Source organism: Falco naumanni, chromosome 3 (genome assembly GCF_017639655.2).
Source record: "Falco naumanni isolate bFalNau1 chromosome 3, bFalNau1.pat, whole genome shotgun sequence".
NCBI lineage: Eukaryota > Metazoa > Chordata > Aves > Falconiformes > Falconidae > Falco > Falco naumanni.
In genome coordinates this window covers 120,954,629-120,979,787 of record NC_054056.1, presented here as the reverse complement: position 1 = coordinate 120,979,787, position 25,159 = coordinate 120,954,629, and the positions used below count along the sequence as shown (strand labels likewise).

General features: G+C 45.2%; 1 protein-coding gene across 1 annotated transcript in view; it reads left to right on the top strand.

Annotated features, from left to right (window-relative positions):
- Positions 1 to 5,957: 5,957 nt before the first annotated feature.
- Positions 5,958 to 25,159, top strand: part of CCN4 (cellular communication network factor 4) — a 38,115-nt gene continuing 18,913 nt past the window's right edge. Inside the window, exon 1 of the mRNA XM_040587265.1 lies at positions 5,958 to 6,233. Coding sequence (XP_040443199.1) covers positions 6,186 to 6,233 — 48 coding nt within the window. The 5' untranslated portion in view covers positions 5,958 to 6,185. The remainder of the gene's footprint in view (positions 6,234 to 25,159) is intronic.

Below are 25,159 nucleotides of genomic sequence, written 5' to 3'. Positions count from 1 at the left end.
AGGGAGCAGACTATGCCACTTCAAGAATGTGTTCCATATTTGTTGGGATTCTTCATCCTTTCATAGTCTCTTAGTCAATATATTTTCCTGTCTTTTCATGTTCATGAAGAAAAAACATCTGCAGGAGGCAAACCCAAAGGTTAATTTCTCCCCTGCACTTCCTGCATTTGTTCAAGCAGTTGAACTAATTTTTATGAATAATGCATTGCACCCATGAATGTCACAAATCAATGCAACTCCAAGCACATCATTTTTATACCAGATGAGGCTCAGACTCAATATGTGTTATTAATCCACCACCTTTTATTGGTTAGCAAATATTACGTAAATATTTATTTCCAGAATACTACTTTTCTACAGCAAGGATTTATCAGAGCTTGTTCCTATTTCTGACAGGTTCTTCATTCTCTGTGGCGTATTCATTTTGGTTATTGATTATTCTCAGTACTTTGCATCTTATTTGTGTAGTGGCTTGTTTGTTGTTTTTTAGTGGGGGTGGGGGTGTGTTTATTTTTTTACTCTAAGTTCTGTTTGAAAGCTTTAATTAACAACCTGATGTTTTTTGAGAGCAGATACTGAGATGGACAATTGCTTAGGAAAAACACTGGATACCCCAGAGTACTGTTGCTGCTGTCACAAATGCCTGGTACTGGTTCAAAACCACCAGCATCCATCAGAATATCTATTTTGCCCACATAATGCCCCCATAAATGTCCAACAGGAAATTACCAGAATTTAAGAATAAATGGGCACAATAATCAGGCCATTGCTTTTGAGAGCAATGAAGAAAATGCAGTATCTGAAGTTACTGGCATCAATAACTGAAACCCTAATATAACACAGATACGCAAATTGTTATCAAGTTCTACTTTTTTTTTTAATGGGGACTCACAGAAACTAGGATTTTAATGGCTTAGGGTTTTTGCTACTGTCATTTAAACACTCATGTTTTTGCTCACAGTGGAACAGCTCAGCTGCTGTCAGCCAGATTAATACTGCTGAAATCAACAGTCACACAGATTGACACCAGCTGAAGGCCTGTCCTAATAAATCTGAGTCTATTTATGGGGGATGAAACCATAGTCATGTCTCCCCAAAGGCAGTATTCTCACTTGAATATAAATGATTTTAGCTGCATGAATGAATTTAGTATTGAAGGTGCCATTTTTCAGACTTAGCTGTGACTTCACCCGTATCAGTAGATCTGATTTATACCAGCTCTTTGGATACATAATCACTCAGTCCTGGAGTGCTGACAGTCAGGCTGGTTTACCTGAACTGGCCGATTTTCCTTGTAGCTGTTGGGTGTATTATCAGCTTTACAAGATGCCAGAATGGGGCCTGCAAGCTACACAGCATTGTGTGTACTTAATAATGGAAACCTGGGTTGAATAACATTTCAGGGTGCTTCCCTTCACCTGGCATTTTTTAAGTGACTGAGGGAATCCAGCGGTGGGTTTACCGCATTAGCTCCTCACTGGTACCTTCTGCGTCATGGTACCAGAGATAAAAGGCTGAATAGGAGCAAAGGAGCTTTTGGCTCTCTATCCATGTTGTGATTCCTGTCCATCATCTTCTTTGGAAAGACTGGTTAGACAGAAAAGGAGTGAGTCCTCCTGCTGTATTGCAGCTTCTTGCACTCTGTGGTGTCAAGTCTCATCTGCAAAGACCAGTAACTCGGTGGAAATGAGATGTTCACCTGTGTTGAAGTGGGGCTGGCTGAGTGCTCAGATGCCTGATGTTATTAAGAGTCAGCTAAACCAGATGTTTCGTAGACTTGTTTCTAAAGCTTCTTTGATATTTCAAAGGAACAGGCTGATGTAATTCTCCCTCCCATCACCTAAGTAGTTACAACAACTATAATAGGTGATGCAGTTTGACTCCCCCACCTCCCTTCCCATTCCAGTATGTGCCTCCTGAAGCGGGTGAGGTCCTAGCCATCCTGTCGATTGCAGGCCCAGAGGGGTCCCCGCTATTCAACAGGCAAATCCTGCACGGAAGGGGTGTCTTCTCCATCTCCCCAGCATGCAGAAAGGCAGAAAAAAGGGCACCCTGATAGAAAACTGACACAACTACTTGTTTGACTTGTTTAAAAGCCAGATTAATGACTCAGCCTTTACCTTTTATGAGTCAGGAAATTCCAAGGTGCTCTTTTTTCCCTTGGACTCGTAGGCAGACTCTGATCTCACTTATTACAGGGTAAATCCACTACAGGCAATGAGCTATTTCTGCCACACATTTGCAAGCAAGAGCAGCATCCATCTTCCCTGAACTCTCTGTTCTTAGCAGTCCCTGTGTTCTTTGGCCAGCTACATCCCCCAGTAAAAGTGTCAGGCACATCAAACAGCATAAAATAAATCAATTTCCCAGTTTATTTAGTCTAAAAAGACTGTAAAATGGAGTCAAATTGAGAAACCTGTTTATGTGGCGAAGAGGCCTAAGGGACATCTTGAGGAAGGAGTGATATTAAAGTGTTAGGCTAACAGAATCAGAGCTAGTTTGCACTGGGGTGTGCTACCTGTTTCCAGTTCACTGTGGATGGTGTGACTGCAGAGTGATGGATAGTTGCATTCTCAGACATAATGTCCATGGAAGGTGAAAGGTAAAGAGACAAATGCCATAAAACTATAAAATTGCTTCAAGGTTCAGAAAACCAATTAGACACTGAGACTTAAAAGCAATGTGGCTTCCTTGTTTTATTGAAGAGAAGAGTCAGCAGTGATTTACTGAGCCATTGCATGTTTATGTGTTGGAAGAAGGTATTGAATTATCATCAGCCAAGTAGACATTGGCAGAAAGATGAAAACAGCAAACTCAGACTGAAAATACAGCACAAACTTATAATACTGAATGTAACTGAACTCACCAAAACACGAGGTGGATTTTCCATCATTTGGAGATTTTAAATTAAAGTATTTGAACTAGACAGAGAAGTGTCTTTAGAGCTTCTGTTTACCGGGGTCAGTACAAGACTCCCCAGGATTAAGGCAGGTTGACACAGGGTCACAACAACCTCGTTTAGCATTGTCATCCTTAGAGGGAACTGAAAGCCCCCAGAAGCAGAAGCCAAGGTGAGAGCTGCTGCCATCACTGAATTAAACAAGACCCTAAATGTCTCTGCCATTAGAGACTGAATGAAATAACCTTACACCCAGTCACACCTGTAAGTGCTCTGATGTGTCATCTCCACACAGAAATTGCTATCAGAAAGGCTGCTGCTGCTCTCAGCACCCCTGCCCCGGAGCTGCAGGCCGGCTCCTGGATCCCTGTCTCACCCAAGCTAAGACACTGTCTGGTTTATAACCACCATATGACAAAATCCCATGACACGAACTGTGGAGCTGCACGCAGCCAGACGTCCACATCTCATAGTCTCTGTCCTTGCTGACACGTTTGAACACAGCATCTGCTAAGGAATTCACTGAGGAGAATGAAATATGCAGTGGAAATAGTCAAAAGAAAGTGAGATAACCAAAGGTTTTTTGGGAAAAAAACCAAAACCAACACACTGCCATTTCTGGTGTCATTTATAAAGCGTTCTTTCCCTTAATTTTGGAGTCTTGTAACCCAGGAACTTTGAAATCTTGTTCCTCATTCCTTTGCAAAGCTACTTTTGCTAGGCTTGCTAGCATGGCCCCTTCAGCTCCAAGCCACCAAGCATGACTTGTATGAGGTATTAGCCACCTACTTTACATCAGAGCCTATTACCTTAGTCTAATTCATCGGGTTTCACCTCTTTTTTTAAGAGGCCATTTCACCTAGGTCAGAGGAATTGCACTCTCAAAATATTCCTTTCATTTCACAAAGTATCCAGGGATTTGGACCCTGAAGTCAGGCACTGAGTGGCAGCCACGTGCAGATGACCACCACCCAGGTGACATGAAGATTGTAGGCTTCTTTCTAGATTCCTCAGCAGAGAGCGTCCCTGAATATTGCTGGTATACAAGGAAGGATGCGTGCTGGTGACAGAGAGGGGTGAGAGAGAAATATTGAAATAGAGATAGTTGGAATGAGGAAGCAAGGGAAGGATATAGAAGGAGGAGAACAGAAACAGCCCTGGAAGAACCTGACAGAAAATACAGTCCCCAACCTGGTCTTCAAGGTGGTATGTCCTGGGATAGGGCTGTGGTAGGAATGAAGGTGCTGGAGGAAGAAGGCAGAAGGTGGCACTTCCTCCAGTTTGCAGCCAAGCTCTGGCTGAATTGTTTCCCAAGGCAGCTGGGTGTCCAGACTGTCACACAAAAAATCTGGTCCTTTTACTGTTCCCTGATCCAGCTGGTGCAAAATCATTAAAATGTTTGTGTCATGTCACACAGCACGTAAGGGATGAAAGCCACCGTGAGAATACATTTTGCTGGAGTACAGCTCTGCTCTCACCCCACCTCACCCCACCATCAGATGTGCCAGGTCCAAGGACCAAACCCCATCAGAGCACCAGCTCCCCTGGAGGGCTGGGACAGAAACATAGAATGGTTTGGGTTGGAAGGGACCTTAAAGATCATCTCATTCCAACCCCCTGCCATGGGCAGGGACACCTTCCACCAGCCCAGGTTGCTCCCAGCCCCGTCCAGCCTGGCCTTGAACACTTCCAGGCATGGGGGATCCACAGCTTATCTGGGCAGCCTGGGACAGTGCCTCACCACTGTTACAGTGAAGAATTTCTTCCTAATATCTAATCTAAGTCTGCCTTTTTTCAGTTTAAAGCCTTTCCCCCTTGTCCTATCACCACATGCCCTTGTATACAGCCCCTCTCCAGCTTTCTTGTAGCCCCCTTTAGGTACTGGGAGCTGCTCTAAGGTCTCCCTGGAGCCTTCTCTTCTCCAGGATGAGCACCCCCAACTCTCTCAGCCTGTCTTCCTAGCAGAGGTGCTCCAGCCCTCTGATCACCTTCGTGGTCCTCCTCTGGACTTGCTCCAAGAGGTCCATGTCCTTCCTATGTTGGGGAGCTGCTTGGGGGGAGCTGGGAGCAGCTCACTCCAATGCGACCAGGCACACCTGAGTTACAGGAGATAGCCGAGGCTGAGCAGAGGTTAAGGCACCATCTCAGTTCCAGTTTGGCCGTCACAGTGTTCACCACCTGTAGCTGCCTAGCCTGCTACATCAAGCAGGAACGTTTGCCTACTATTAAATTTGCCTTGATGAGTCTTTTAGCCCACACCTCAACTCCTTTGGGTTTAAAACCTGTGAAGCTGTTTAATATATTTTCCTTATACTATTCTATTTCACTTTAAGGATGAAAGAGACTGTAAATCCTTTCAAATTCAGATTGAGAAGGGTGAAGGGAAATACTGTGCCTGTGCCCGGGTAAAAGGAGATGACCCAGCTAAAATCATAAGGAGATGACCCAGCTAATATCAGGCTATACATTAGCAGTGATACAGGTCATCAGAGAGTTTAGCTCTGTTCAGAATGGAGTTTGCACTCCCATGTACCTGGGCAATATTTATGCCCACTGCTGGCACACGACAGAGATAAGGAGCTGATGCATACTCTGATACACTCCACCGAAATGATGGAAGGGATGTCCAGCCTGGCAGGGGATAGTGTGCCCTTCCTTTCTTTTCCTGTGTGGGTTGTTCTCTAAAGAGGGGGGTTCCGAGGGAACCAGGAGACTGCCTCCCATGGGGTGCGCTTGCAGGACCATCATCCTTCCATGCTTCAAATAAAGCCACTCCTTTTTAAAGATTAAATAAATCTAGCACCTCTGCCTATTTGTATACATGTCGGATCATTCCTCGTAATCAGTAAAGCTCGATGCAATGTTTCTTGCTGCACTCGCGGAGTGGCAAGGGTCTGGATGCCAGGAGCAGCGGGAGGGGTGAGCTTTGGGTGCTGCGGGGCCGAGCCAAGGCACAGCACGTTGGAGCACGGCGCGGTAACGTTCCCTTTAAGAGCCCTTTGGCTAACGGCGATGCACTGAAATGCAGGAGGTGGGACAACACCACACACAAAAATGAAGAAGTGGAGGCAGGAAAAGTTTCTCCAGAGGAAAAATGCAGGGCTTGCCCTTCACCCTGACGTCAGATCTGTCTTTAATAAAATCCCCAAAGAGCCAAGAGAAAAAGGCAGAGTGCCTAGGCTAGGTTGCCAGTTCAGGATTGCTCTGCATTCCCCAAAGTGGTGTTTTTGTTCAAAACGGCTCTAAATCTGGGTTCAATCAATGTATTTAATCCCGGCTTCCAGGGATGAGGTGGCTTTTGCCCTGGATTCTAGCAACGAGCAGCATTTTGCAGGTGAGTTTGGCAACTGCAGGAGAGGCTCGTCTGCTGCAAGCACGCCTGGGTTTAATGCAGGGTGGGCTGGGAGAGCGGGTGCGGTGCGGTGCGGTGCGTGCGGGAGGGCGGGCGGCGGCAAGGCCGGGGAGGTGGGCGAGGAGAGAGCCGGGGGGGAAAGGTGAGCTGTGGGGGAAAGGAAAGGAAAGGGGAAAGGAAAGGGGAAAGGAAAGGGGAAAGGAAAGGGGAAAGGAAAGGGGAAAGGAAAGGAAAGGGGAAAGGAAAGGGGAAAGGAAAGGAAAGGAAAGGGGAAAGTAAAGGGGAAGAGTGCAGAAGTGTCTCAGAGTTGAGTCCATCTCTGCTCACCATCCAGGTGGATCTGCACAGAAAACTGTAGTGTGGTTTGGCGTTTGGTTTTCCTTTATTATTATTATTATTAATAATAATAACAACAATATTATTATTATTATTATTTTATTGCTATTATTTGTATTGTGGAGCACGAGAGGGAGAAGATCACCCATTCCATTCCTGTCTGAAGCAGCCAGGGTGAGGCTGGTGGAGGAGCGGGCTGGAGGGGAAAGGGCAGGTCCCCGACGGGCGGCGGTGCCCAGAGGGGCTGGGGCTGAAGCAGCACGGGACCGGGACCGGGACCGGTGCGGGGTCAGGGCCGTGCCGTGCCGTGCCATAGCAGGAGCCGTGCCGTGCCGTGCCACAGCAGGGGCCGTGCCGTGCCGTGCCATAGCAGGAGCCGTGCCGTGCCGTGCCACAGCAGGGGCCGTGCCGTGCCGTGCCATAGCAGGGGCCGTGCCGTGCCATAGCAGGAGCCGTGCCGTGCCATAGCAGGGGCCGTGCCGTGCCACAGCAGGGGCCGTGCCGTGCCGTGCCATAGCAGGAGCCGTGCCGTGCCACAGCAGGGGCCGTGCCCGGGCCGGCCGCTCCCCGCAGGTGTGCAGCTGCGCGGGGCGGCCAGAGGAGGAGGGTTTGTTTCCCCCTCTCCGACCTCTTGTAGCTGCCCAGTCCACGCAAGCAGTAGCTGCTTTCCTTCCCCCCTCTCTGGAAAAAACCTGTATGGGGAAGCCGCTCATCTCAGAAGGTGTTTTGCTTTGCTTTTCTCGGTGCGTGCTTGTGGCTTGTGTGAAATCCCCGGGGCGGCTGGCGGCTGCGAGCTGCTCTGCTCGGGAAGGTGGCGATGGCGGCGGGCGGGCGGGGGGAGCGGGCAGTGCCTGTCCCGGCTCCCGGCCCCGTCCCCCCCTCCCCCACCACCCCGGGGGCGGCGGCCGCGCGCCGCCTGGGGACCGCGCCGTTCCCCATCCCCATCCCCGGAGGCTACGCTGGACTCGGGGCTCGGGCAACCCTGGGGACCCCGGGAGAGAGGGTGGCTCCTCGGGACCCGCCTGGGCTACCCGGCTCGAGGCCGGGGCATTCCCGGAGCCAGACACAGGCGAAGCCGCGGTTGTGCCCCGCTTCTGCTCCGGGGCGGGTAACGTAACTGCCTTGCACCGGGGATATTTTGCTTTGCAGGGCTGCCGGCATCAGGCTGGCTCGTGTATTGCGAGATAAAGCGGGGCTTTAAAGCAAGAAGGTAGCACACGTGGTGTGGTACACCAGCCGCACCTGTGTGAAAGCAGATGGAGAAGTGATAAGTTCTGCGTGAATGTTGAGATGGACTGATAACGGGGGCTCTTCTAGAAAAAAATACAACACAAAACTAACAACAAACAAAATGCAGCGCTTGAGCTCTCTGAGGTAGGTTGGTTCTTACCTCAGTTGATCTTTGCTGAGCAAGTAAAAAGTCACACAGAGGGAGCCACCCGCCACCCCCCACCCCCTCACAGTGTTACTAGGGAAGATCTGTGTGAGCCTTATAAATCTTAGTGGTTGTCCTGGGTTTCTTTGATATCAAAGATGCTTGTAAAAAAAGCTGCTGTAGCATGTAACTATGGGTGAGTGCATGCAGACACATGTGCCTGCTGTGGGGGTGAGCGCAATCCAAATATTGCTGGCAGCATATATGGTCAAAAGAGTATCTAAAAAGAGTTTGAAACAGTATCAAAAATAGCCTACAAAGAGTCCTGGGTCTCAGCTGTTTCAGTTCAAGCTGTCCAATGAACTGAGCAGGTGAAGCCATGTCTTTCTGGAAGGTCCCAGAGGCATTGTCATCACCCCCATGGAGCTGGACCTTAGAAGGTTGCACTTAGAAATCATTGAGCTGGGGTGATTTCTCCCCACTAATGAACTGGCTTTCTGTGGGTCTTTTCAAACCTGAACTGGGATGTGATGGGGGGGTTAGTAAGCTGATGAAGGCATACATAATGGGGAAATGGAGAAACAGGGATGAAAAGAGTGTACAGCATGGATAGATGAGAGGGGCTGCGGAGTGCAACTGGCAGGCAGTATTAGTCTACATAATACTTAAAGGACTTTTAGGAAAGGAGCAGGCTTAGTCTGCTTAAGGAGACAGTGTCTGAAGGAGCAAAGGGATATTGCCATTGTTGTGGGATATAGTGAATATTTAGCTGGTATTGGCCACCCTGCTCATGAGACATATTTTAGCTAAGTTACAATGGTCACAACAAATGAGTGCTGGTAAAGCTCTGACACTATCCCACCTCATTGTCTATTGTGTTGCATCTTTGTGGCATCATCATAACAGTAATAAAGATCTTTTCAACACTGCAGAGGCATCCATGGAGTGGCAGCAGCAGGCAGGTCACTGTACACAGGCCCATGGTCTCCCTGGTGACTTGTCACTCTTCACATAGATGAAGAAATATGGACAGAAAAAGATGCTCCACTGGGAAAAAGGATGGTTGATTATCTGGAATATGACTGGAATATACCTACTTGTTTGAGGGGAAAAAGGCAGAGTTGATATGGGAAGGTCAGGCAGGCCTCAAAGGGCATTTCAGAAGACAGCTGTCAGGTTCTGCGGGAGTGTCCCTCACCCCCCAGTACTGTATTAAGCTACAGGCAGTTACTGAGTTCTTAAACAGTTTTATCAACAAGTTTTTTATTAGGGCATAACTTCACGGGTGATGGGCTTGGGAAGAGAAAAATAGCTGAGCATAGCTGGACTTTCAGGCATAAGTTTTCCAACATTTCTTAAATATTTGTTTTCCTTTCATAGAGATAAGGGCAGAGACCATGAGAGCCCAAGTCCCATCAAGTAGGTTGAGATTCCTCAGTGGCTGAGTCATTTTTGCAGCAAGGACTTTAAGGCTGGATGTGTTGACCCCTTTCAGTGTGGTACATTGAGGAACTGGAGCCAGGATCTTCAGCCTTTAGTCCTGATGACTCAGCAGATATGAGACCCCTTGTTTAGATGGGACGAAATGTCCCAAACCAGGATGATGATTAGAAAAGAAATTCTGCACTTTGTAGAAAATTAGTAAAGGAGATTATATAGGAAGAAGAATAGCACTGGAAATATATAAAACATTTGAAGTGGAGGAATGGGCGGTGTGTAGATCTAGAAATCTAAATTAAAATAAATAGAAAAGGAGTGAATGCAAACCTGCAGGCTTTTCCTTTAATGGTGCTAGTAAGCAGCAAGTCAAATAGCAAAGAACAGTGTTGCACTTCATCACATAACTAGTAGGCAACTATTGACACTTCTATTTGATGCGATGGCAGTCATGGCACACAACACCAGACTTTTGGCTTTAGTGGGTGGGAGGGAGGAGAGAGATGTTCAAAGATGGTTTTATAAAGGCACCATCTCCTTTGTGAACACTGATTTCACTAGATAGTCACTGATAATGACCCAAGTTCAGGGCTGCCTCCGCCTGTGTGGAAAGTGGTTTGAGAACCATAATGCGTGGTTTTTCCTTCTCCTTTTTCTAAAATTATTGCTACGGATGTGAGGCCAAGAATTTGTAAGATGTTTGGATTTGGTGGCAGGAAAAAATTATTACATTTCTTTGGACTTCCAGGCAAAACCACATTCTGACCAAACGTGACCCTCCCCCCCCTCCAAAAACAAAAAAAAAACCACCAAAAAAAAAAGCTACATAATGATTTATTAATTTATCTATTTGCTCTGCTAGAAGCTCATGTGTAGTCTAAAGCTAAAGGTTCCAGACACCTTTATTCTCGCCTGCAAAATCCTGTGGCTCTCCAGGAGAGGTGAGCTGAGGTTTAGCTATTGAGTGCTTCTTAACGGAAGGCTACAGGCTTGCAGCATGGATAGTGATGCACAGATAATCTTAGGCAGCGTAGGTTCAAAGCTGATGTGTCTTGTCCCTTTGACCTTCTACCATTCCCTGTTGCTTGACAGTATCTGATTACCAGAGACAGGCTTGATAAACTTCTCTTTAGAAGATCTCCTATCCTACACGTCCATAAATTGTAGATGTTGATTAAAATTATTCTGGTTACAGCAGCTAAGATTCAGCTATGCAAGTGAGTATCTGGTGGCTCAAAGCTGGTAGACTTAATCCCCGTGGGTCTGGCTGCATCATATGTGGGGCTTTCCCAAAACTGATCTTTTATTTGGCAGTCCCCCTCACAAATCCACTTGCAGAAGGAAATCATTGCCAAGGCAACATCCTAAAGGTAGCACTGAATGTGCTTCACATTTATCAGAGGTGCTGACCAAAGACTGTTTCTGATGAAGACGCCTCCTAAACACACAAACTCACACATAGCTTTGCTAAGAGCAGCAGGTTTTCATGCATTTTCTTCCTAACTTCTGTCAGTATTTGAATTTGCTTTGGTAGCCATCAGTAGCCAGTGTGCAACAGTCTCTTGCTAGCGTTAACCAAGACAAAGCTGGGGGCAGGAACTGGCTTCCTCACCACCCTTGCAGTGTGCCACTGCCTATTTGTGTCCCCTCGGGCAGGTCATGTCCCCATTTCACACAGTCCTGTCTGTGCTGAGAGTACTTTGCTATTGGGGCTTCTCCAGGGAAAGGTATTAATTAAAAATGATAGCTGTGGGTTTTAGCAAAAGCATGAGATTTACATAATTATACTGGGTGTCTGTCTTTTGAAAGACTTGTGCATGTTTAGCTTCTCCTGCCCTCCCCAGGTGCTATGAAAAGGCACCAGCCAAAAACGTTTGAAGTCCTCCACAGCCATATGGGACATTTGACTTCTTTCTTCAGAAGCTATAGGCACCCATGTCAGGTTGTGAAGAGTTGCTTTAGCATCTTTCCAGTACTCAGCTTACTGAAAACTGCTCTTTTTGGATGGCCTCAGTGTCCCAGAGGGGCCTTGAGCATTCCTGTCTGGACAGCTCTGGCTTTCATGCACAAGTGAAAATAACGCTGTTTAAAAAAAAAAAAAAAAAAAAAAAAAAAAAAAAGAAGAAATAGTATCATGTATGTGAACACTGGCAGCTGCAGCCTGGCAAAAGCTGAATGCCCACAGCCTCAGCTGAAGATACATTTGAGTATCAAGCCTGCCGGCGTCCCATGTTGTGGACCAGAAAGCAGGGTAAGGTTTCCTAAGTCTTCCAGATTTGTCAACAGGAGGTGCAGGCAGGCACCCTAGATTAAGGTGCTCCCCCTGATTGCCCCTTTGGTTTCTTATAATACAGCTCAATCATCCTCATTCTTGGGGTCCTTATGTTAAAACCAGAATTTTTTGTTTCTATTAAATAGAAACTTTGAGTGACAGCTGTCAGTGGGCAATGATGGGCCCAAACAAAGCCTACCCATTTGTTTTCTTTCTGTGTTCTGAGGTCCACCAAGAATTCGGACCTAGTTTCTTGGACTGGGTTTATAGCACCCAATTTCCCCATCACTCCCTCTTTCAAGTTTTGTCCCACCCAGGATTTGCTGCATCCTGAGATGAGTTCCCTTCAGCATCCCATTCCTGCAGGCTGGCAGGGGCGTCACAGGGCTTTATATTTACAGATGTGTTCCTGGGCCAAGGGACTCTGACTCTGCTACTTTAGCAGCTACTTAGTGCTGCTTTGGTTTCCTGGGTGTGGGTGAGGATGACTGGTTCTCCTGCACCCTGGTGGTCTCCCAGGTCTGGATGTAACCTCCACTGGTGCCTCTGCTATTTATTGCCTCCATACTGAAACCTTGTGTGTTCCCCTCTTTGCTGCTGCTTGTTCTGGCATCCTGGATGAAGCTAATGGAGTCCTCTTAATCCCTTGTGCTTTCTAATAGCCTGCTGCTGGGCTTTGACTTGTACTCTTTGCATCTGGGCTAGCTGTGGGAAGGTAGAAGGGAGAAAAGGCATTTTTATCTCTGTGGGTGCCAACAGCTGGCTCTGCTCTACAAGTAATTCTTCTTGTGGATGGGGAAGGAAAGGACATCTTTTAGGTTGAAACAGCTGTGGAAGAAGATAACACTTAAGCTAAGCTTTGCAGCACAATTTGAAAAATGGATTTCTAATACTTGGGTTACTAATGCATTCCTGGACTGTGTGGTCATCTCTGTGTTCCTCTTCTCTTTCCCAATAGCTCCCACATTGTTCTTCTGTTTTACTAGTCTGGATCTGTCATTCTACTTAACAAATGAGAGATGAGCAAGTTGGAAGGCCAAGTTTCATGTACTCCAGAATGGTGTGCAATGAGCACACAGGAAACCTGAGAGGTATTTGCAGAAATAATCTTGGGCTTGTGCATCATCTACGGAGGGTTGTGAGTCACCTAGATCCTGATGTTGCTGGACATATGCACAGTGATGTCTTTGCTGTCATGGAGCAACTCCAGCCCTGCAGAAGGACCTTCTCCTAAGAGATTGCCTTGCAGATTCGGATGGAGTTAGAAGAAAAAATGTCTCATGCTTGGTGGTGGGGCAGCATAGCAAGATCACTTGGTCTAGCATTTCATTGACAGATGAACAGAAATCACAAAACCTGTAGTGCTTTGGCTGCTTTTATACCTTTTTGTTAGAGTTGAAACAAACTTCTTCTACCCAGCTTGAGGTAAACCTGTCCTTTCTCTTCCTAACATACTGAAATCACCTCCACTGAAAGGCTTCCAGGTGGATATGAAGCATTGGTTTTATTTTGCAAAAAAAGGTTGGACCAGATGATTCTTAAGTCCGTTTCAACCTGGTATTCTATGATTATTACATCTCTAGCATGCAACTGTATAGCTTGACTGAATTAGTAGCTACATTAGATTTAGAAATATAGAAAAATTGTATCTGTATATAATGGAAAGAACACAGTAACGTCAGTAGTAGTAAGCAACTTTGTCATTCTGTACCATATCTGACACAAAACTTGCCACGTGCCACCAGAAATAGTGCAATCCCCACAGACTTCACAACTTTGACCAAAATTGCTCTTGATGACTCGAGGATTGTCTTTTTTTTTTTATTATTTTATTTTTTTTTTTTTTTTATTAGAAGGTAGCAAATTTTTAGCTGTACAGGAACAGTTGCACTTTCCCCTTTCTAGCATTCATGAATGCAACTCAAACTTTAATTTCTCAGTGGTTTAGAAGTTTTGATTCCTTTCCATGCTCTGTCAGCTTTCCAAACTACCATCCTGCCTTCCTTTTTGGTCTTTCCTTACTGAAGCTTTTTGAGTAACAAAACAACAGTAAGATGAGTGAGGGATATTCTCTTTCTCTTGCTGAAGCTTCCTCATCTCCATATAGATGTGCTTGGCCTGTGAAAGGAAGATTAGTGGAAAGAAGGGAGCATGACTTTGCTGAAACTCGGTTTGATGCCTTTTGGGGACAGCACGAATCACCTGAAGCAGTGACTCTGGTGAACTATTTTTACTCCATGAAGGGGCCAGCCTTCTTGCCCTGGGCTGACAAATAATGTACCAGGCCCCTGCAAAAAGACTGGCAATTTCCCCAGGAATTTCTACACTATCTCAAAGCATCTCCTGACTCTGCTCTGAACATGTATCTCATTGTCACTGCCATACCTCTTACATGATGTCCGTGGCATTCTCACACTTGTGATGCAAGAGGTCACACTGCATCTGTGTTTTTTGGACTTGTGAGCCCTCCTTTCTGGTTTTTGAAGTCCACCAATACATTCCTGGATGTGTACGATGACCAAGCAGGCTATAGCTCGCATGATGATCACCAGCTTATACCTGCTCTGACAAAGAACTTTCTGTATCTGGTCTGATAAGAAGGCAGAGGCATCGAAATCCATATGGGAGGAATTAAGTGCTCCTCTGAACGGCTGGCATATGTACTTGACTGCCCGCAGGCTACTAGTTCCCTGGTTTTAGAGTAACAGCTGGGTCATTTTAGCTGTTTAGCAAGGAGGGACCAAACCACAAAACCTGCAGCCAGTGCTGAGAATCTGCAAGTGGATTACATTATAAAACTCTTTGGTTACATTTTTATGAGAAAATAAGGATGGAAAATTAATTAGGAAAATATCCAGGTTCCGTTAACTAGTTTGGCCATTCAGCAGGTGATTTATTTATCAGCACTGCTGGCAATACTTCCTGCTGGATCTTGGTCTGAGAGGACTAGGTCATACCCACAGCATCTGTATGTGGGCTGATATACATTGCTGTAAGAGAATGAGGGCAAATTCCATTGGCTTCTTTCTGTGAGTTTTTCTTTCACATTTGACCCTAGCTATTGCAGTTACTGTAATTAAATATATAATGACATCCCTGCTATTTAACAGTTCATTCATGGAGATCATTCAGTATTAATTTTCACTGTTTTACTAGAGTGCCAAGTGTACGTTTTTAAAATTACATTTAATTGAACATTTCTGTGAGGTGTAGCTCTCCATGAGCCTGGCAGAGGGGTCAGAGAGACTGCAAGTTGACATCTGTGAGACAGTGGATTTCTGGAGGTCACTTGACTTATTTTTCCAGATTTTGCATCAAAACCTGTACTAAGCTTCTTCAGTGCACTAGGGTTCCCCAAAGAGGTGGTGTGATCATGCACATGCAGGCCGGTGAATTCCTTGCCCACCAAAAGCTCCCTGTGTGTGGGTGGGCTCCTGAGTTTGTGGTGGAGCGACGCATTATGTGCCTGGTTTCAGGCTCAGATAAGATGCTTCTGCTTCTTTTAGATTATATGCCCAATTCTGTGTGATGTACATATACATATATATAATACACATATGCATATACCACCCCACACCCCCACACCCGAGTATTTTTATGGTTTGTGTCACTTTTTCCATATGTGTCATATAGGCAGTCTGTTTGGACTAGAGGAGACATGTGTGCCGTATCTTTGACTGTCGCCCCCCTTCCCGTAGCTATATTAAAATGCTTTCGGAGTATCATCTGGGAGGCTGGAGTATTTTATTAGAGGAGTAAATGGATATTATGGCAGCAAAGCCGAAATCCCTTTAACACCTCTGCATCCTCGATGATCGTACCATTTTATAGAGGAATAATTAAAGAATTGCATTTGTCTCATTCCCATGCGACTGTATGACCATAAAGGTGTTGAGCCTGGTTTTATTGTTCACCCTGTAACATACAGGGGAAGCTTTCTTAGAAAAAACTGTCTCTACAGCGGGAACTGGGTGACTGGGAATATTTTGTCTTAACACTCGCTCCCCATACACTTCCCAAAAGTGTTATTTTTTTTCTGACACATCTTGCGCCTGAGGGGCAGCCTTGGCTGGGGGAGATGCTCGGAAACAGCAGGGTACTGTGCAGGGCTGCTGGGGAGGGGGCACCGCTGCCCCCCACACGTGCACCGGTAGCTGGGGACTGCCGGTGCCCGAACCTGGCCCGAGGCTCCGCTCCCTGCGCCCACAGGCAGCCAGCGCCAGTTAGGGGAGACAAGCAAAAATGTCGGTACTCATATAATTAGAAATTTGTCTTTATCCTCCTGGAGACAAACCACAGAGCTGGTGTCCTCCTCTAAGTACGAAAGCAGTAGTGTTAACTGTTTACAGGCTGTGATGTTGCTGCTTTCCCGTTTGGGGTCCTTTAGGATGGGGAAGTGGCAGCATTTGCATGTTGTGGGTTTTGGGAGGTATGTGGGCACCGATGGGCATGAAATCTAAGCAATTTCCTCCTTGTGACCTGCCAAAGCGCTTCAGTGCCAAGGTGCCAGATTCCCCATGTCAGTGGGTTATGATAAAGCTGCAGTGATACCCTGGCCTGAGCAAGGCTTCTTGGTATTTGGGTGGGGTTTTTTTTTGTGGTTTGGTTTTTGGTTGGTTGTTGGAGTTTTTTTATTATTATTATTTTTTATCATTCATAGTGTCAGCAGGTGTCTGGATCAGAAATGGGAATTTTGTCACCTCGGTGTAGACCTCGTCTCCAGCAGGTATTGTAGCTGCATGGAGGCAAGAGTGAATCACAGGTGAAGGACTCATTTCATCACTTTGCACAGATCCAGCAAGTTATAAACTGCTTATCACCACTGATTTGTTGGTTTAGAAGGTGTTGGAGAGGTGAAAGAGTCTTGCCTTTCTGCAGGCATCAAGTGCATGCGATGGTTCAAAGTTAAAACACTAAGCAACTGACTTTGCTGAACTGACAACATCTGAGAGTCAGCTCAGTGGAACGATTTCATTTTTGCATCCAGTAAAAACTAAACAACTTAGTTTACTAGCTGTGTGTAGGAGGAGTATCATGGTATAGTTACAGTGTAGGAACAAGAAATCTCACTTCTTTTTTTGGCTCTACTACAGACATCCTCTCTGCCTTTGGGACAGTCTCTTCATCTCTTGGGTCCCAGATTAAAACAGAGTTATTCAATAATTTCATTCTTGTGAAAGGTGCTGCTTTCCACCATGAGAAATCCCTCCTAGAAGCAGAATGCAACATGCTCTGCTTGCTCATGCAAGTGCCATGTGTGCATTCCCATCCGGAGAGCTGACACCTCTGAGTATATCAGCCTCTGCATTTACTGCTTGCACCAGTTACTTTAGGTTCATACTCTGGCATCTTTTTCACCAAAGCCCTGAATTTCAGTTCTGTTTCCACTGGCTTCAGGGGAAGGACCATTAATTCTCCAGCACAATGCATAGTTTTCCTATGCTAATATCTTCACTCCTTTTCTTTTTTCTTCACGTAATTGTGCCAGGAGGTGTTCTCATTTCCTTGCTAGTAATTTCCACTGTATTTAATTCGAAAGCAATGGCTTTGTCCCCGGAGTCTTGTAAAAGCCAAAGGCAAATCTACTGGCTTCTCTCTTTTTCCTCCTTCCCCATTTGCAATGTGTCAGCTTTTGTGGGAGGTGGGAGGGAAGGTACAGATGCTCTTGGGGGCTTTCTGTTGTGTATTAAAACAGGATCTGAGCTTCAAATGTGTCTGGAATAATGTTTGTAGTGCAAAGCCCAGACTGGCTTGAGAGCTGGCTCTAACTCCTTCTGAGTCCCCTCCTTCCCATTGCCTGGGTTTGCTCTTTCTGCTATTTCTGGGCCAGCTCTGCAGGAACAGCCTGTTCCCCCTGTTCTGGGGCTCACCACCACTCCTCCTCCTTTTCCATAACACATGGGAGAAGATGCTGTCTGTAGCCATCACTCTGCTGATTGCTGCCTTGTAGCAGTGCATGCTAAAAAAGAAAATGCCCCTTAGAAAAGTTGTTTGGATCAGTCCATCTCTCAAGCCTTGCATGGGAGACTTACATGGGTGATCTTTTCACCAAGCTCCCCTTGGCTGTCTCTCCCTGTGATCCTGATGGCTCCTCATCCTTGGTGCTCTGCTCAGCTACCACTATGGGCAGCCAAAATGTGGGTGAGAGAACCCCATGTTCTTATCTTGACAGCATCCAGGACACACTCCTGGGGCTACAGCGTGGGGCTGGCCAAGGCAGCTAAGCCTAGACTAGTGACCCAGGTGTCTGTGCAGCCACAGCCTCAGCCCCTCTTGACATGGGGCTCCAGAGCAGAAGATGGGCTTTTGGCCTGCTGCAAAACCGTTTTGCAATGTGATGGCCATGTGAACTTGCATGAAGGCTTAACCAACTTCATCCAAGCCTTACAAGCCAAATACTCTGGGACAAGCCTTGCTGATTTTCAGAAAGGGAAAGAATTATGTTCCTAGCCATGAGCTAGCAGCCAAAAGATGGTTCCTTCCCATGCCAGCTCCATAACATTTTAAATGTGGTGCTCCATGGATATCCAGATAACGCAGACAAGATGTAGAGAAACAGTCCATGACAAGGTAAGGAAACTTTGATGACTGTAAGAGAATATCAAAGTGAATATTTTGAATCCAAATACAAGGTTTTCTTTAAAGAATGCTATCAAGTGGCCAAACTATTCAATAGAAACTTCTCTTTGAATTCAGAGTGCAGAGAAGATCTCAGAGCATCCGTGGATGGGAACTTCCTCATGAATCCCAGTTCAGTGCTGAAGGAGCACTGTTTTGGACAAAACTACTTTTATTCTCTTCTCATTAATGTCAAACAAACCTATATGAGGTAATATGACTAGTAGTCATCCCCAGTGATCTGAATGTTACCAGTGGACCTGCTGTCTCCTAGCAGTTGCACTGGCTTTTCAGCCTCTGCCTGTGGAAAGCCCCAGTGTTTCCTTCTGTCACAAAATCTCATAATATTTTGTGGTCATCTTATTTCATTTTAATGCTATTTAAGTGATGTACATTTCCTACAGTTTTCACTTATTTTTTTGCCAATCTGCTACCTATATGAATTATCTGATGCTATTAAGATCTACTGCATGAAATGATAGATCAACATTTAACCTGAATCGTGTAATCCCATGAGACAAAAAGCCCAGGATATGGATCTAAATCACTCTAAGACGCTGAGTAAGAAGGACACCCCAAGTGCCATGTGAGTAACAAAATTCTCATCTTTTGGCTCACCTTCTGATAAAGCTAAATACATTTCATGCCTTTTTCTGTGGTTCTGATGAGCTGGAGGGGTTTCAGACACCGAGCATTGTCCCAGGCTTACACAGTGCATTAACAGATAGTTTCTGTTGGGTGGTGGGGGTGGGCAGAAAAGCCCTTGTATGTTACAACTACAATGCTGAATTCAATTGTGTTCTTGGAAAGGTTAATGAGAGCTCTGTTTAGGGTCAGGAACCTGAGACCAGATCCACATCAGTGTTCTAATATCTCTATTTTTCTCTGCTGGTGTCTGAATCCAAATGGAAACGAATGAGACTTGGACAGCCCTCTGAGGCTGTGAACCTGGCTGAAGAAATGGGGAAATAGCAAATCAAAATTACAACTTCATAGGGTTATTCAGCCAAGGAGAGTAAGGGAGAGAGGAGAAAAGTGGCCTGGAGACCCAGGGAAATGTGGTGTATGCTGAGAAATGGACAGTCATGAGATGTCTGGTCCACAGTGGTTTGGCTGCTTCTGGACCAGCTCAGCCATAGGGTCTGGCAGCCATCCTCAAGCCGGTAAATTCGCATCGTGTGAGACTTCCTTGATCTTGAATAGGCTTTATTTCTTCGTGGTGGCCTGGAAAGTGGATGCTATTGCTGATAAGTGCTGTCCAGCTGCCAGCACACTGGAGCCTGCTCTCTTCCCTCTCTGTGCTTTGTTGCTGCAGAACTTGCACAGTCGAGGTCTTTCTTTTTTGTATTAAATCTCAACTGTTAATCTCCTTGGTAAATTTGAGGGGAAAAAAAGACAAGTTAAAAAATGAGCTTCTGACTCCCGATTCCACTTTCCTGTTGATACAGCTGTGTGTTTCCTACTGGCTCAGTAAACATTTTAACCCTTCAAATCTTGCAGTTGTGTTGCTTCAGCATCACCACTTTCTCTCATTAAAGCAGATTTCCCCTCTGGTATCAGTCCAGAGGAGCTTTTTTTTTTTTTTTTTTTTTTTGTGCACATCCCCACATGTTTTACATCCCGTTGTGGTTTAACACTTTATTCACAAAGACCAGTATTTCCTCTTTTTTTTGGTGAAAACACTTCTCTCCTTTGAAACCTCCACTTTCTGGTGTTGTGTTCTGGGAGGAGAAAGTAATTATATCTTCCAAGTTTAATTCAGAGTAATTACAATTCAATTAATAAATCCCAAGCGGAAGTGATGTACCAAAATTCTATAAACAGAATTTTTATTGAATAAGATGAGAAAGTATCTACTGGACTTCAGCTTGGGATAAATTATATGCCAAGGATTTTTCAGCTTTTCATACCAGAACAAAATCTTCATCGCATGTTTTCATTCTGGTGTTGCATGGCTATTTAATTGATGACGTTGGTGGTATCACATCCATTGGTGGGGAACTGTTGCATGCTGAGTGAAACCTCTCTGCTTCTGTATACCCAGGCTGAAGAATACTCTGGCTGTCAGATAATCGTTCCTCTTATATGAACAAAAGGGAAAAACTTTGTCTTTTTGCTGAAGTAGATGGGTTGAGGGTGCTCAGCTGCAGTGTCCCCCGTTTGAAGTCCTACAGATGCCTCTGAAGGTCATACTCAGCAAAATTAATATGCTAACAAGATGAATTCTTGTTTTTCTATGGGTGAACAGATAGAACTTTGCTCTTCTCAGGCATATCACCAGCATAGTGACAGGCTTATAGCCCTTTTAGCAGCTCTGGATTTCCTACCTCTCCCAATCCATACTGATATCCTCATAGAGGAATTCTCTTGGGATCTCCCTTGCCCTTATTCTCTGACTGCCATCTCCCTTGATGGCAGCTGCACATTCCTTCACGGTCTGGGCAGCTCACAATCTTCAGTGTTATTTTCTTGTAGCAAAAGGACTGTTACCACTCCTGTTCTGCAGGCATAGGGAGGCTAGCAGCTCAGATCAAATTGCAAAGTCACGCCCTAGTCCTTCAGACTGGAATTTACCTTCTGGACCTTTAGCAGCCCTGAAGTTCGGCATTTTCTCTACTTCTCTACTTCTCTACAGAAGCACACAAGAGCTACTGAGTCTCTTGTGTGGTCAGTGCAGTGGTCCTGTCTGCTGGCAGCAGGGAGAGGTCAAGGCTTTGCATCCAACAGCTGCAACTGCAGCTTCTTGCATGGGGAAGCGGAAGAGAGTGGGGTCTTTTGTACATAATCTCACCAGTGCAAAACTTCCCACTGACCTGCTGAGGGAGTGCCTTGCCAATGTGGTAGCTGCTTATAACCAAATCTGCAGTCTTTTACAACACTGGACGGTGAGCTGGTGATTTGCTCAGTGACATTTTTGGAGCCATTGTGGATATGCGTTTGATTGTCAGTGGTTGTTATTTGGTGACTAGCTCTGTATCAATCTGACTGTGCAAACATCTGCGTTTCATTAGGAACAATATTCTTTTAAGGCATTTATGTTTTAGTCATGCTGTTCTGGCAGCCTGACTGCAGTGACTGCGGGAAGCAAACAAGATGCATCCCTGTGCAATAACCATGTGGCTTGTGGTCTGCATTAGAAAGGAACATCCATTCTCTTAAGCAATTGCCATTAAATGCAGGTTGTTTACATTGTCTCCTTTTAGTAGTTTTACCTGTAACTATGTCTTACTGCATTGGTACCTCCAGGTCCCAATCAAAACGGATCGCCTCTCACTCTCCAGTGAGAGGAAATGTTCCCAGATAAACAAAAGTATATCTTATGAGAGTTTTGTTGTTGTTTTTTTTTTCTCTCTCCTTTCTTTCCTTTTCTCAGGGAAAGCTGATCAGACATCTCTGTTGTGCAAGAACTGAGTAGCTTCTACATTGACTGAGAAGGAAAAAGTTCTTTTTCTGCCTTTAACGGGATGAATTGATCCTCAGATGGCTGTGTACTCCAAAGTTTTGCCCTCCTGATGGACTTGTCTGGAGAGCAGCATTTTTTTCCTTTCTTAAGAAAGAAGTGGAGTTTGGTTTGTTGGTTGGTTGGACCTGTAGCTCAAGTGAAGTTAATGACAGCATTCAGCAAATTAATAATAATGTAAAAACACTTCATGGTTTTCCATGCCTTATTAAAGTCACTCTTTGGAATTGCTTTATTATTTTTTCATTTCACTGAAAGCAGTGATGATGTTGATTTCTAGCATGGTCCCCAGATAGGTTAGAGTCTCTTAAGAAGAACTCATTTATCTCAGATTGGTGCCAGCTTTAAGGGATTAGTTTCATATTAGATGGCACTCAGTTTGGGGACTTCTGATGGATGTCCTTTTTCATTCCCTTAGGCTCTGGCACTGTAGGGCATTGCACACCTCACCACCACTGAGACTGAGCTGAGGAGCTGGGTAAGAATATCAGTAGATCTCAGTTTCCCAGATGTCAAAGAAAGAGGATGCTTCATTCTACCATTCTCCTTTTGGTAGACTATGAACTATTTGGACAGGCTTGCCTCTTGTAACAGATCATAAAAATAACTCATCACGGGAGTGTCCCGAATCTGGTACATCTGATGATGAGTTCACTGAGTATATTCATTTTACAATCCCCTCCTTTCTGATTACAAAACCTGTACTCCAATCTACTTCTGGGTATTGACTATCATCTAGAAAAGTTAACAAAATCCAGATTTGTTTACTGGTTTTGTCCATCCTCATAGCTTTATCCCTCATGACCTCAAATATCATCTGTGTGAAGGGTCTTTGTATACATGTTTTGGCAAGTAATGTCTTTGCTCCACATGTTGAGCTAGTAAATTCCTGGTCTTGTTCCAGGGACTTGGGGCAGATAAACTCAACAAAGCTTGGGAAAAGGGGGCCTCTAGCTAATCACCACGCTCCTGCTAAATGATCTCACCATAGATTTGACAAGGTCATTTGTGCTAATCTCACTTTGAATTCTAATGAGTTTACAACAATTCATCATTCCTTTAGCTTATGGGTCACCATGTTTCTGGCTTGCTGTCCACCTGGTGTGCAAGGGCACGGGCTCCCTTTCAGCCATGCTCCGCACATCTGAACCCATCCAGAGCTTGCAGCTACATTTCTGCTGAATCTACTGGGTTTATTTAAAAGTCTTTAGTCTTTTTGTGTGTGTGTGTTCTTGTTCTGTGGATTTTCACTTTTTGAGTCAGATTAAGAAAAAATGTTCAGAAGTGTTTGCTTAGCATTCTGCTGCTTGCTTCTCTTTTTAGGCATCAGATATTGTTGCAAAGGAACTCAGATTTCCTTTTTGAGAGCCTTTTCAGTACATTCTAAAACACAGTGACAAAATGTCTAATTAAATCTTTTGGGGTGATTTTAAGAGGCAGTTTATGCGACATTGGTACCCTGTGATATGGCTAAAAGCTTGATACCATATTCAGGAATAAAAGAGATCAGGAAGTTGATGTGTTCCCAGGGAATTCAATGCTTCAATTCCTTGGGGAAGTGATTTAAAGCAGCATCTGCTCTGTGCTGTGTATCATTTTATACTTTCCTTCAGATCCCTGAACCTGAAGTAGGTTATTTGAATATGTGTCTAATTGTGTGAATCAGTTTATATCACTCAGAGAAACGTAATGGGAATATTGGCTAGGATTTTGAAAGGGGCAGAAGGGACTCACATAATAGTGAAGACAGAAAACTTTACTGTTGAAAGTAGCGTGCCATGGCACTGTTTCTGTCCCACTGCTGATGTGACAAGGTGCCTGTAGAGTTTGTTGGGGGAGGAAGTAGACGTGTTCAGTTCTCTTTTCATCCTTGTGACAACACGGGCACACCAGTTATTTCAAGTTTGTGGTTCACTCCTCACCCTGCCTTAACCATTTCATGTGACTAACTTGCAGGGAGGTTTTGTGGTTTGTGTCCTGACTGTGTAAGTCTCTTTTTGCCTCTGCACCCTCAGCATGATAACAACACCCATTTGCTTCCCATATATCTTAACACCCCTATGGTTCTGTTTTCAGAGATTTCCAGATGCCTGGCACTTGTTCAGAACACCAGTACAACCCATTGTCTTCAGCTCCATTTTCCCTTCCTTAATTGAAATACTACTATGCCTAGCTCAAAGAGTTTTTAGCACCATGAATACTTCCTTTACCCTCTTGAGTTTTCTTCTGTCAGACTTTGCACACTGTGCAGTTGCTGATGTGGAGGGGTGCAGCTCTTGCCATCTCTTCAGTCTTCCCTATATCTGTCCAAATTAGTGTAATCAAACCCATTTACCTAATAATCCCTAGATTTTTTAGAACACAGTCTGATTTTCATATACAGAGATTAAGGTTCCTTTACACTTCTGTGGCCTTATAAAAGAAAACTAACTTTTCTGTATTTCCTATAATGTTATCAGTATGTTGTAATTTAACCCGAACCAGCAACTCACCCACTCCCTCCACAGTGGGATGAGGGAGAGAATCAGAAAGGTAAAAGTAAGAAATCTTGTGGGTTGAGATAAAGACAGTTTAACAGGTAAGCAAAACCCGCACACACAAGCAAAGGAAAACAAGGAATTCATTCACCGCTTCCCACGGCAGGCAGGTGCTCAGCCACCCCCAGGGCAGCAGGGCTCCGTCACGTGTAACGGGGACTTGGGAAGACAAACGCCAGGACATTGAACATCCCCCCATTCCTTCTTCTTCCCCCAGCGTATATACCCAGCATGACGTTCTGTGCTATGGAACATCCCTTTGGCCAGTTCGGGTCAGCTGTCCTGGCTGTGTCCCCTCCCAGCTTCTTGTCCCCCTCCAGCCCTCCTGCTGGCAGGGCCTGAGAAACTGAAAAGTCCTTGACTTGGTCTAAACATGACTCAGCAAAACTAAAACCATCAGTGTGTTATCAACATTATTCTCACGCCAAATCCAAAACACAGCACTGCACCAGCTACTGAGAAGAAAATGAACTGTCCCAGCCATAACCAGGGCACGGGAACTCCATGTTACTCGTACCAAACGCAGGAACTTGTTTTCCACTGTGGTACATCACGTACTGCTTTCTAGCTGCATGCAGCGAGCACCAGCGATTCAGTAAACCCTTGCACAGATGTTTCTGGGTATGGGAAGTTAAGTGCAATAAGCATTGGTCCATGATGTTTGGAAGTTAACCTGTTTATTCTCAGGGGATCTCATGGTGGGTGATATCAGCTGAACCTGTCACAATACAGATGTGAAAGTATCACAAGGCCTCCCAGTACAGCAATATTGCTATATGTGTTGAACATAGGGGTGTTAAGATATATGGGAAGCAAATGAGTGTTGTTATCATGCTGGGGTTTCTGGAGGTAGTGAGGGAGGTTCTGCATCTT